A 12887-nucleotide genomic window follows, 5' to 3' on the forward strand; every position below is an offset into this window, starting at 1 on the left:
ATATACTGGAAATAATACCTTCAATATTGAAAATAATACTATTTGGGAAAAAGGACAGAAGAAAATCTGCCAATATTTTGACAGTGGTTGCCTTTGTATTAAGAATATAAAAGGATCCCCTGCCTTTTTACATTTTTCTCTGCTTTCCAAAATTTCCACATGAATATTATACTAGTAATCAGAAAAAAATAGAGGGAAAATCACTCTTATCCTTTTTATTTCTCTCCTGTTTGGACCTCAGATTCCTCAGTAGAAAATTAAACTAGATGCCAGCCTGGGCAATATGATGTCACCCTGTCTTTACAAAAAATGCACAAATTAGCCAGGTGTGGTGGTGTGCACCTATAGTCCCAGCTGCTTGGGAGGCTGAGGTTGGAGGATTGTTTGAGCCCAAGAGATCAAGGCTGCAGTGAGCTGTGATCTCACCAGTGCACTCCAGCCTGGGTAACAAAGCAAGACCCTGTCTCAAAAAAAAAAAAAAGAAAGAAAGAAAGAAAGAAAAAAAGAAAATTAAACTAGACAAATTCTTAGGCCTCTCTCTTTTTTTTAATAGTCTTATATGAAAACTATTACTTCATTTCCTGTGTTTTGTGTTAAGATGAGCTTTAAAGCAACTCTGAAAAGAAGAGGGTGCCTATAAGTAATTTATTGAGTGTTTAAACAATAGTAGAGGATCTAAGCATGGATCCCAAGAGGTAAAGGGAATCTTTATCACTTTGGGAAATTTTACTGATAAATAGAAATTATTGTCAGTACAGTCCACAAACATGTTTTTTATCAGCCTTCTTTCCTCCCTGTCTTCATCTAGCACTGTAGCCTGTGTTCCACAGAAAATATAGTCAATAAAAATCAACATTCTTTACTAGCTTACTCTAATTTGTGGTTGGCCATAAAGTATTCCTGGTAGAGATAATAGAGATAATATTTAACTGGCTATGAGAAAGGAAACACTATCGTATATGATACACCCCTTTTTCTACTCATTGCAACAACTATGATACAGCATGTTTGCTTTTGAAGCACGTCAGTTTTTTCCTTGAGTGACCAGTTCAAAAGATGATGACAGTTAATATCTTGTTACTACAGAATTTGTACTCAAAAAAGAAGTCTATAACCCAAGTCCAAGCCAGATTTCCCTTTCTAAAAAAAGAATTTTCCTCTAAGTTCCCCTTTTTAAATGAGCTCTTTAGCCTGGATAGTTATGCAGTGCTAGAACCTTAACTGCATGATCAAACCCAACCTTGCTAGTTTATAACAGCATTTGACAGCCTCGTGACTCTCATATAGGGAAAAAGTCTCGCCTGAAAAACCCATGCTAAGCTGAATGTCCTGAGCTGTGCCAATTTGTATTCCAGGCAGCCTGAGGTTCCCATCATGAGTTTCAGGAAGGGAAATTCATGGAGGAAGTTCACCTCTGGAAGGGAGGAGCAATAAATAGGGTGGGTGATGGACATATGTGACGTTTGCCACAGAGAGGCAGTCAGTGTGGGCCTTGTGGTCCGGGCTCTGCTTTGGGACACAAATATATACTGTGTGAAGTCTTATGGTAGCATTCATAACCCTGATGCTTCACCCACCTTCCCATACATTAGAGGGACAAACAGAAGGATCCCAGCTCTATGGTTCTTGATTGTTTGTCAGGTAGCAGCCAGGCATGGAGAGGGAAAAATTCTTTCTTTTTTGCTGCACTCTAGATCCTTCCTTCTCTCCTTCTTCTTCATTCTACACCACCCCCAACATACATCCATGCACCCCGCCCATTCTTTGCTCTCTCTCCTTTCTTACACTTAACTCCTTCTTGCTCCACAGCCTAACATGCTGATTAACAGGACCCCAAAGGTTTGGGTGGGTATTAGGGGCCTTCTCAACAAAAGCAGCACACTCTTGAGCTTGTTCTTCCTTTTGTTGCCATCTCAGATAAAAAGGCCCCATGAGGGAGGAGACAGATAATTATAGACTTGGTATTCTGATAACTCTGTGATACATGGGATCAGATGCAAATGAGTTGTACCCTGTGGTGTTTCATGCTCTGCTGTGTTGTCTTCTCACGGTGAGCTTTTCTGTGCCCTTATTTCATCCGGCTCTGGTTTCTGTGTTTCACATTATTTCTCCTAGCCTCTGTAAACTCTGCAGCATACTAATAATGCTCTGGCTTTCTGATTAAAAATAAATGGCCTACTATCAGCACCCCTGGCTTGAGGGCCAACTCACATGTAATCCCTTATAAGATTCCAAAGTTGTTAAATAAATGCAATTCGTTTTGTTTTTGTCATTTTGAAGCATTCAAAAATTTTTCAAGAAAAGCTATGGTCATATAAATAGAAATTTTATCCAGAATGTTACAATGTAACTAACATTTGTGAATAAATGTGTAGGTGCTGTATTTGCTCGGACTCTAGTTTGGGTTGTGTTTTCTTTTCCCTTTTTTTTTTGAGACAGGGTCTCTCTCTGTCATCTGGGCTGGAGTGCAGTGGCATAATCACAGCTCACTGCAACCTCTGCTCCCAGGCTCAAGCAATCCTCCTGAGTAGCTGGGACTACAGACGTGCACCACAATGCCCAGCTAATTTTCAGATTTTTCTTTTACAGAGACAGGGTCTCACTCTGTTGGCCAGGCTGGTTTCCAACTCCTGGACTCAAGCAATTCCCCCCACCTCGGCCTCCTAAAGTGCTGGGATTACAGGCCTGAGCCACCATACCCAGCCAGTTGTATTTTCTTTTTCCTTATATAGAGTAAAATAAGGGTGAGTGACCGAGAGGTTGATGCATAGCTATATCACCAGTTTAAATGCCTTCCCACATACCCCTTTCCTCCTGTTCCCTCTACCTACAGGTTGTAGATAAGCATGAAAGTGTGCAGCAGAGTCGGCGAGCGCAAGCCAAGCCCATCAACCTGGACAGCTGTCTCCGTGCTTTCACCAGTGAGGAAGAGCTAGGGGAAAATGACATGTACTACTGTTCCAAGTGTAAGACCCACTGCTTAGCAACACAGAAGCTGGATCTCTGGAGGCTTCCACCCTTCCTGGTATGTTACAGTCCTGCCTCTGAGAGAGCAGGAATCTAGCATAAAAGAAAGAAGACATGAACAAACAGGAGGTTTTGTTATTTTTGAGAGTAAGACTTTTCCTGCAGCAGCATTTAAAACACTTTCTGTACAAGGTTTTTATGTTGAATACAGAGATGAATCTTTCTACAAATATTTGGTAGTTCCTTTTCCTAAAAATCTTATAACCTAGAAGAAGAGATCATGTAGACCAGTAACTGCAATTCAGTGCGATGTGAGAACTGCCACAAGGGGTACAACGTGGTGAATTTGAACTTCAGGAGAGGTTGAACTTCTGGCTCTGTGAAGAGAGGAAGCTTAAGCTAGCCCTTTGTGGACTCTAGAAGAGCAACTGAGCCCGGAGCCCCCAACACCCACTGCACATAGTCATGTGGCTGTGGCACGCTGCTGAGTTGAGTGTGTGTGCACAAGCACACCAGTGCACTAGGGCCTGTGTGTTCTTTTAGATTTAATTTACTTCTGCCTTCTCCCATCATGGATTAGGAGACTGTCCTTTTGTTTGTCAGGAGAGTTTGAAGTGACAAATCTTCCTATTCATTAAGATCAGTGTAACTGTAAGGTACTGGCATATTTTAATCAGATATTTATATGTATTTTCTTTTTTTGTTTTTTTGAGACAGGGTCTCACTATGTCACCCAGGCTGTAGTGCAGTGTTGTAATCTCAGCTCACCACAACCTCCACCTCTCAGGCTCAAGTGATTCTCTTGCCTCAGTCTCCTGAGTAGCTGAGATTACAGGCGCGCACCACTACCACCCGGCTAATTTTTGTACTTTTGGTAGAGATGGGGTTTCACCATGTTGGCCAGGCTGGTCTCGAATTCCTGACCTCAGGTGATCCACCCACCTTGGCCTCCCAAATTGCTGGAATTACAGGCATGAGCCACCGTGCCCAGCCGTATTTTCTTATTCCATTCATGTCTCTGTCACACTACTCTGTGAAGCTGAATGTAGGTTTTTCTTAGACCAGAACAGCTTCCTAGGGAATGATGCACAAGAAATTAATAACACTGGTTGTCAGCTAGCTCCACAGATAGGAACTAGAGGGAAGGGGCAGGCTTGGGGACAAGGTGGGTGACGGGGAGGGGGAGACCTTTTTTTCTGAGATGGAGTCTCGCTCTGTCACCCAGGCTGGAGTGCAGTGGCAAGATCTCAGTTCACTGCAAGCCCCACCTCCCGGGTTCACACCATTCTCCTGCCTTAGCCTCTGGAGTAGCTGGGACTACAGGTGCCTACCACCACGCCTGGCTAATTTTTTAGGTGTTTTTTATTTTTATTTTTTGGTAGAGATGAGGATTCACTGTGTTAGCCAGGATGGTCTCGATCTCCTGACCTTGTGATCCACCCGCCTCGGCCTCCCAAAGTGTGGGGATTACAGGGGTGAGCCACCACACCTGGCCGAGGGGGAGACCTTTTAAAAAAACTGAGGTATAATTAACATACAATTAAAAGCATAGATTTTTAATATCCAGTTTGATGAATTTTAACAAGTATATATTTTCATATAATCATCAAATAAAACAAGCAGAGCAGTCATGTAGCCCAGTAACTGCAATTCAGTGTGATGTGAGAACTGCCACAAGGGGTACAACGTGGTGAATTTGAACTTCAGGAGAGGTTGAACTTCTGGCTCTGTGGAGAGTGGAAGCTTAGGCTAGCCCTTTGTGGACTCTAGAAGAGCAACTGAGCCTGGAGACAATACCCACTGTGCAGTCATGTGGCTGTGCCACACTGCTGAGTTGAGTGTGTGTGCACAAGCACACCAGTGCACTGGGGCCTCTGTAGAGGCCTTTATGAAACCATATTTTTGAAGTCTTTAAAAAATAATGAAGAGTAAATGTTCTGTTATATACTCCCAAACATTCACATGTATTTGACTTGTTTTTTCCTGTAAATTTTGTATCTTCAGAATGCTTTAATGCGATGTTTTCTACCTTTGCTTCTCCAGATTATTCACCTTAAGCGATTTCAATTTGTAAATGATCAGTGGATAAAATCACAGAAAATTGTCAAATTTCCTCGGGAAAGTTTTGATCCGAGTGCTTTTTTGGTATCACGAGACCCAGCTCTCTGCCAGCATAAACCATTCACACACCAGGGGGATGAGCTCTCCAAGCCCAGGATTCTGGCAAGAGGGGTGAAGAAAGTGGATGCACAGAGTTCGGCTGGGGAAGAGGACATGCTCCTGAGCAAAAGCCCATCCTCACTCAGCGCTAACATCAGCAGCAGCCCAAAAGGTGAGGCCTGGGGGCCTTATGCAGTTGCTTTCTTGGGACTCCTGTAGGCTACATATGTTTCTCTGTCTTCTGTTCTGGAACATCAGGTTGGTTCAGTGGAAGGAACCTATCTGGAATCAGACCTATCTGTATTTAAGCTATGTAAGTTTTAGCAAGAGATTCAGCCTCCCTGAATCTATTTTCTCATCTGTAAAATGGAGATAATGCCAGGTTTACAGAGTTGAGAGTTTGACACATGGAGAGTAAAGCACTTCACACAGTGCCTGATGTATGGTAAACAGAAATGGTAGCTGCTGTCTTGTCCCCTTATAGTGAAAGTTCTGAGGTTCCCCATCTTTCAGGGGGTCTAGAGGATCAAAACTCTTTTTTTATATATTTATTTTATTTTTTATTTTTTTGAGACAGGGTCTCACTCTGTCACCCAGGCTGGAGTGAAGTGGTGCAACACAGATGACCGCTCACTGCAGCCTCGACCTCCCGAGGTCAATCAATCCTCCCACCTCAGCCTCCTGAGTAGCTGGGACTACAGGCACGCACCACTGCACCTGGCTAATTTTTGCATTTTTTGTAGAGACGGTGCTTCACCATGTTTCCCAGGCTGGGCTCGAACTCCTGCGCCCAAGTGAACCTCCTGCTTCAGCCTCCTAAAGTGCTGGGATTACAGGTGTGACCCACTGTGCCTGGCCCAAAACTATTTTCATAAAAATACTAAGACAATATGTGCCTTTTCACTTTCATTCTCTCACAGATGTACAATGGTGTAAGAGACAACATGACATGGAAGAATATCGTCACTTTGACAGTGAAGTCTGTGCTAATGTATTGTACTTTTTCATGCCTCAGTTTAGTTTCTAATACAGAAAATATTGATAGATAAAATTCACATAAAAGTTCTAAAGATTCTCAATAATTTTTAAATGTATAAAAGGGGGTAGGGGTAAGAGGCTATAACCAAAAAGTTTAAAGCCTTACAGGATTTTTGTGAGTCATAGAGGTAACAATGGACAGCAAGAAATTCCCAGTACCATGCCTAACAATAGGAAGTTCTCAGTAAATGGTGGTCACATTTTTTGTCTAATTTTACAAAGGGGAGGAATATGTATTTGGAGAACTCCTTACTCTAATAGTTAGATTTTTTTTCAACTGAATCTGACATAAATCATCTTTCTGCTATTTTCTGAGTCCCTATAATGTACTTTACATTTTCAGGACATTGTTGCTTATAGGGACTCGGCATTGAAGAAGACAAAAATGTAACTTACTGGCTACATAATAGGAACTAAAGGGTAGCCAGTCATGACTCCCCTGTCTTTACCTTTGTGTTTACAGTTGTGAAGCTAACCTCAGAGTTAGCATTTGGGGCTGGCTTACTTTGTGGCATTTGGATTTGTGAATCTTTTCTTCTGTCCTGTTCACAGGTTCTCCTTCTTCATCAAGAAAAAGTGGAACCAGCTGTCCCTCCAGCAAAAACAGCAGCCCTAATAGCAGCCCACAGACTTTGGGGAGGAGCAAAGGGAGGCTCCGGCTGCCCCAGATTGGCAGCAAAAATAAACTGTCAAGTAGTAAGAAGAACTTGGATGCCAGCCAAGAGAATGGGGCTGGGCAGATCTGTGAGCTGGCTGATGCCTTGAGCCAAGGGCATATGCAGGGGGACAGCCAACCAGAGCTGGTCACTCCTCAGGACCACGAGGTAGCTTTGGTCAATGGATTCTTTTATGAGCATGAAGCATGTGGCAATGGCTGTGGCAATGGCTACAGCAATGGTCAGCTTGGTAACCACAGTGAAGAAGACAGCACTGATGACCAAAGAGAAGACACTCATATTAAGCCTATTTATAATCTATATGCAATTTCAGTAAGTGGTTTATTGTATGGTTTTCAGAGAGTGGTCTGTGTTTTGTTCACTTGTCTTCATGTATTCATGAGCAAGTATTTTTCAGGTCCTGCTTATTTCCTAGCATTGAGCTTAGTGATAGTCAAAGTTAACATAGAAATCTGGGTTTGCCCAGGTGTGGTGGCTCACACCTGTAATCCCAGCACTTTAGAAGGCTGAGGCAGGAGGATCGCTTGAGCCCAGGAGTTTGAGACCAGCCTGGGCCCCATCTCTACAAATAATTTTAAAATGGAGCGACGTATGGTGGCATGTGCCTGTGGTCCCAGCTACTTGGAAGGCTGAGGCAGGAGGATCACCTGAGCCCAGGAGGTCAAGTCTTTAGAGAGTTGTGATCACTTGACTGCACCCCAGACTGGGTGATAGAGCAAGCCCCTGTCTCAAAATAATAATAATAATAATAGTAATTACATTATAAAATGATTGTTTATCCACACAAGACTTGGAGCTTATGACTTTTGTATTTTGCTTTTTGCTTATTTTGGTTTTAGAGAAAGTTAGAGGGTTCTAAAATATTTTCTCACCTACTGATCCTTTACATGATCAGTGTTCTTCTGCTTAGATCCTAGTGCTATATCCTGGCCATAGTACAGTTAACTACTAACATACCTCCATTCTCTTATTTCTTACAGTGCCATTCAGGAATTCTGAGTGGGGGCCATTACGTCACTTATGCCAAAAATCCAAACTGCAAGTGGTACTGCTACAATGACAGCATCTGTGAGGTAAACATTCTCAATCTTTGAATGAAAGTTAGAAACAGAATATCAACAGAACTGGGGAACATTTGTTGAAATAATGGACTATCTCTTAAATAGGAAATAGATATTTCTTTTAGAATCAATATATAGATGCTGTCAGTATTAAAGGAACAAAAGTGATATGCAGAGTAGGGAATGAAAACATGAGTAGTGAGGAAAAATAAAGAGTTAGTTGACCGGGCACAGTGGCTCATGCCTGTAATCCCAGCACTTTGGGAGGCTGAGGTAGGCTTAGGAGGTAGATCACTTGATGTCAGGAGTTCGAGACCAGACTGGCCAAAATGGTGAAACCCCATCTCTACTAAAAATACAAAAATTAGTTGGGCATGTTGGCGCATGCCTGTAATCCCAGCTACTCGGGAGGCTGAGGCAGGAGAATGGCTTGAACCTGGGAGGTGGAGGTTGCAGTGAGCCAAGACTATAGCACTGCACTCCAGCCTGGGCAACAGAGCAAGACTCTGTCTCAAAAAAAAAAAAAAAAAAAAAAAAAAAGGAGTTAGTTAATGCAAAAAGCTCCTATCTTCTAGACTGTTAGAATTCGATGGGGTTGGGCTGAGTGCGGTGGCTCATGCCTGTAATCCCAGCACTTTGGGAGGCCAAGGAGGGTGGATCATGAGATCAGGAGATCGAGACCATCCTGGCTAATATGGTGAAACCCTGTCTCTACTAAAAATACAAAAAATTAGCCAGGCGTGGTGGCACATACCTGTAGTCCCAGCTACTCAGGAGGCTGAGGCAGGAGAATCCCTTGAACCCAGGAGGCAGAGATTGCAGTGAGCTGAGATCACACCAGTGCACACCAGCCTGGTGACAGAGTGAGACTCCATCTCAAAAAAATAAATACATACATACAAAATAAATAAATAGAATTTGATGGGGTTTTAGGTCATTCTGTTTTGACTTGTCTGTGGTCAAAATATTTTCCCCAAAGCAAACATTGGAAATAATGGGGCTCATTTTAAAGGGGCAGGTGTGAGACAGCCAAACTAGTGAGCTTATTGGAAGCAATCAGGTTTAGTAATTACAGAGGGTTGGTCTTCCCTTTCCCGGCAAGGATTTAGAGCCATAATAGCGATGGCTTTTTGTTAAAGGTTTTTCTTGCCCTTTCAGGAATGTCACCCTGATGAAATTGACACCGACTCTGCCTACATTCTTTTCTATGAGCAGCAGGGGATAGACTATGCACAATTTCTGCCAAAGATTGATGACAAAAAGATGGCAGACACAAGCAGTATGGATGAAGACTTTGAGTCTGATTACAAAAAGTACTGTATGTTACAGTAAAGCTACCACTCTGGCTGCTAGACAGCTTGGTGGTGAGGGAGATGACTCCTTGCCAAGCTGTACTTGGCAAAAGTGTCACTGAAAGGCAAGCTAAATGTAGTTATTTTATCCTGTTAGAATACAAATTCTAATTAAAATAGTTAACTTTAAGAGTAGCAATAATTTTATTTTAAACTCTCATACAAGTTGTTCGATAGAGAACTTTCAGGCAGATCCCACCATCAGCCTGCAAACAAAAGGTTTGGCACCAGCCACCTGGGACCAAATAAGAATTCAATTGTGCTTGTCCAGATATGAACAAATATGTAGTGAGTATAGAGTTTACCAATAATCATAACAAATATTAAAGATTTCCTTGGAGTCAAAGTAAAAAACAAAAAATTGTAATGTTGTCTAGGGATGACATGATATGCTACCTCCTTCTTCCCGAAGTTTATTCCATTATATTGACAAGATGGAGAAAGCCAGATCATGAAGGTGTGCAAATGATTCTTACGGCACGGGCGAGGATTTTTCAATTTATTTTTTAAAGTTTCCATACCCTTTCTTTGTCTTTCTTGCTTTTTGTTTTTGCCGTTGTGTTTATGTTTGAGGCACAACCAGTCATTGGTGGCAGGGGCATAGAGTGATCAGTCTGAAAGGGAGGCTCTCTTAAGAGCTATGTGCCTTCCACCCAGAGGGAGACCCAGTAGAAAGAAAAACATCCTGGGAAATCCAGCTACCATGGCCCTCCCAGTGGAGGCATCTTACATTTAGGATACTTCAAGTATCCTCAGAAATGTATTCTGCACCCCTGGCCCTGCCCATGCTGAGGGAAGGGGAGCAGTTGCCAATATTTGCAGCATCTTCACATGCACATGTTGCAACAAGAGCTTCTGGGAAAGTAAGCGGCATCAGAGCTAGATCACGTTTCGCAATTAGTGGTTGTTCTTTTCTGTGTTTATTTTGCATTTTAAAAAAGAGAGAACACATGCAAATGAACTTGCTTGTGTGTATTTGGTGGCTCTAAGGGCTATAAATTACAAACAAAACATGTCCCAGACATTAGGAGTTCATAAGTATATTTAATGAAATTGGTGGTTTTAGGAAGTCAACTTTAGTTTTGCTTTGTTTGCATGTTCACTAATTTTTTTATTTTGATATTTGCCTTTTTTTTTAATTTTACAGTAGTCATTGAAAGTTATGTTTCTTTGTTTACTTCGTTTTTGCTCTAATTATTCAAGACTGGAACAAAAGTATAAATATTATTTATTTCAGGTAGAGTTTTTTTCATGTAGTTTTTTAATACATACTTGAAGGAAATGTTTCACCTTATTTTTGGCCTTTGTTTATTCATTTAGACCTTGCAAGTTGATTCTCATTAACTGTCAGATTCCACTACCCTTTCTTCCTCATAGGTAGTAATTACCAGTGTAACTAAGCATTTGCGTTCTGATATCTGAGGCCAGTAACTATGAATATCTAGTTCTCAGAGCATTTGGAAAGGTTATCTGAAATGGCTACCTAAATTGAAATCCTTTTCAGAAAAAATATAATTGCAAGTAGGTAGGAGTGGCCTAAATTGTCTAATGTAATAAAGTCAGACAAAATGCATACTTTATAGTTTCAAGATTTTCAGTATATAAAATCTGTCCATTCCTACCTGGACATATCCCATTAAAAAGTGGAAGATTTTAAATACTTTCTTTACAGATGTTTTATTTAAGCAGGTAGCACAATCTACTAATGTTGTTTGCTCTGTGTTTGTTATACTGGTTGTAATTAATTTTTTTAATTCATGAACTAGCTGAAAATTTATTAAATTAACTATTAACTACACTCATCTTGTAAATTACTGTATAAAACTTGTTGACAATGCAATGGCTTTAGAAAGATGTTAATGTACATAAATAGAGTGTAAATAAAATAGTGTTGATGTACTGAAATATGAACTGTATAAAAAGTATTGGTAATTGTATATGGGTGTACCTGTTTATCTGTAACTGTTATCCAAACGAATTAAATACTGTGGATGCCTCTATGTGCTGTTTTTCCTCATACAAGTAAACACAGAATGTCAAACTCTTCAGCCTCCCTCTCTGTGATCCTGTTTTAATTCTCCTACTTGAATAGTTTCTTTCTGACTTACAGAGGGGATGCTTCATCTCTGAGGTTGGAAACTGTAGAGCAGGATTCCCCAACTCCTGGGCTACAGACCAGTACCGTCCATGGCCTGTTAGGAACCGGGCTGCACAGCAGGAGGTGAGCGGTGAGCTGTATTTATAGCCACTCCCCCTTGCTCTCATTACCACCTGAGCTCTGCCTCCTGTTAGATCAGCAGCAGCATGTCATTCTCACAGGAGAATGAACCCTATTGTGAACTGCACATGCTAGCAATCTAGGTTGTGTGCTCCTTATGAGAATCTAATGCCTGATGATTTGAGGTGGAACAGTTTTATCCTGAAACCATTCCCCCATCCCCCCAGTCCGTGGAAAAATTGTCTTCCACAATACCAGTCCCTGGAGCCAAAAACGTTGGCAACCACTGATGTAGAACAAGATCCCTACAGTGGGTACTACCCTACAGAGGTACTACTACAGAGGGTAGAACAAGATCCCTCCAGTGACCAGGTGACTTTAAACATGGCTCACATCCCTTTTAGAAAGTTATGGCAGGGAAGCAAGTAGAGAGCAGGTGGTAAACTGAGGATTGGTGACTACATCGGTACCTGCAGTGGGTCCTACAGTCATTTTTGTGCAGATCAGGAGATGAGGTGAAGAGAAGGAAAGCTTCTCATTTGCATAATGCCTTGAAATGACCCTAGGTTTCTAGGGGGCACTGAGAAACCAGAGATGTCCCTTGTCTGTCTGGGAGATCCAAGGGGACAGTTGGCAGTGTTGAGAAGAGATGAACGTGACAGCTGTAGGTCCTTCACCCTCAGCTTCTATTTGTTCACCTATAAAATTAAAATACTGAACACTCAGGCTTGTAAGAATTAAATGAAGGACACAAATGCCTGGCACATTTGCTTGATAAGTGCTCAATCCAACGATACTCAATCCTATTTTACAAAAAGGGTTTTTTTTGTTTGTTTTGTTGTTTGTTGTTTTACCTCCTTGCTATACTGATGCTAAAAGAGTTTAATAGTCCTCTGTTCACATTTTCCAAAAACAAGAATACACATTAAAAATGTATAAAATGGGCCAGGCCCAGTGGCTTATGCCTGTAATCCCAGCACTTTGGAAGGCCAAGGCAGGCAGATCACCTAAGGCTGAGAGTTCCAGACCAGCCTGACCAACATGGAGAAACCCCGTCTCTACTAAAAATACAAAATTAGCTGGGCATGGTGGTGCATGCCTGTAAACCCAGCTACTTGGGAGGCTGAGGCAGGAGAATTGCTTGAACCCGGGAGACAGAGGTTGCAGTGAGCCGAGATCACACCATTGCACTCCAGCCTGGGCAACAAGAGCGAAACTCTGTCTCAAAAAAAAAAAAAAAAATATATATATATATATATATATATATATATATATATATAAATATATAAAATGAAACGTTGAATCAGCAGCAGTGGCAGCTTGTTTAAGGAAAGGAACAAACAGAAAATGAGTACAGAAAGTCAAAAAATGAAGCACAACTCTTTTAAGTGCCAGTCTGTTTTTAGGTTTCTTT

At 41.5% G+C, this 12887-nt stretch overlaps 2 protein-coding genes across 2 annotated transcripts in view; both read left to right on the plus strand.

The window, feature by feature from the left end:
• Positions 1–11298, plus strand: part of LOC129056808 (ubiquitin carboxyl-terminal hydrolase 6) — a 50128-nt gene extending 38830 nt beyond the window's left edge. Inside the window, exons 28-32 of the mRNA XM_063718051.1 lie at positions 2834–3025; positions 5011–5299; positions 6718–7154; positions 7823–7915; positions 9062–11298. Of these exons, the coding sequence (XP_063574121.1) occupies positions 2834–3025; positions 5011–5299; positions 6718–7154; positions 7823–7915; positions 9062–9235 (1185 nt within the window). The 3' untranslated portion in view covers positions 9236–11298. The remainder of the gene's footprint in view (positions 1–2833; positions 3026–5010; positions 5300–6717; positions 7155–7822; positions 7916–9061) is intronic.
• A 65-nt stretch (positions 11299–11363) lies between these two features.
• LOC129051030 (envoplakin-like protein) overlaps positions 11364–12887 on the plus strand; it is a 32576-nt gene continuing 31052 nt past the window's right edge. The window contains 1 exon segment of the mRNA XM_063718052.1: positions 11364–11476. The gene's annotated coding sequence lies outside the window, so the exon portion shown is untranslated.

The sequence above is a fragment of the Pongo abelii genome, chromosome 19 (assembly GCF_028885655.2).
Source record: "Pongo abelii isolate AG06213 chromosome 19, NHGRI_mPonAbe1-v2.0_pri, whole genome shotgun sequence".
NCBI classification, from domain to species: domain Eukaryota; kingdom Metazoa; phylum Chordata; class Mammalia; order Primates; family Hominidae; genus Pongo; species Pongo abelii.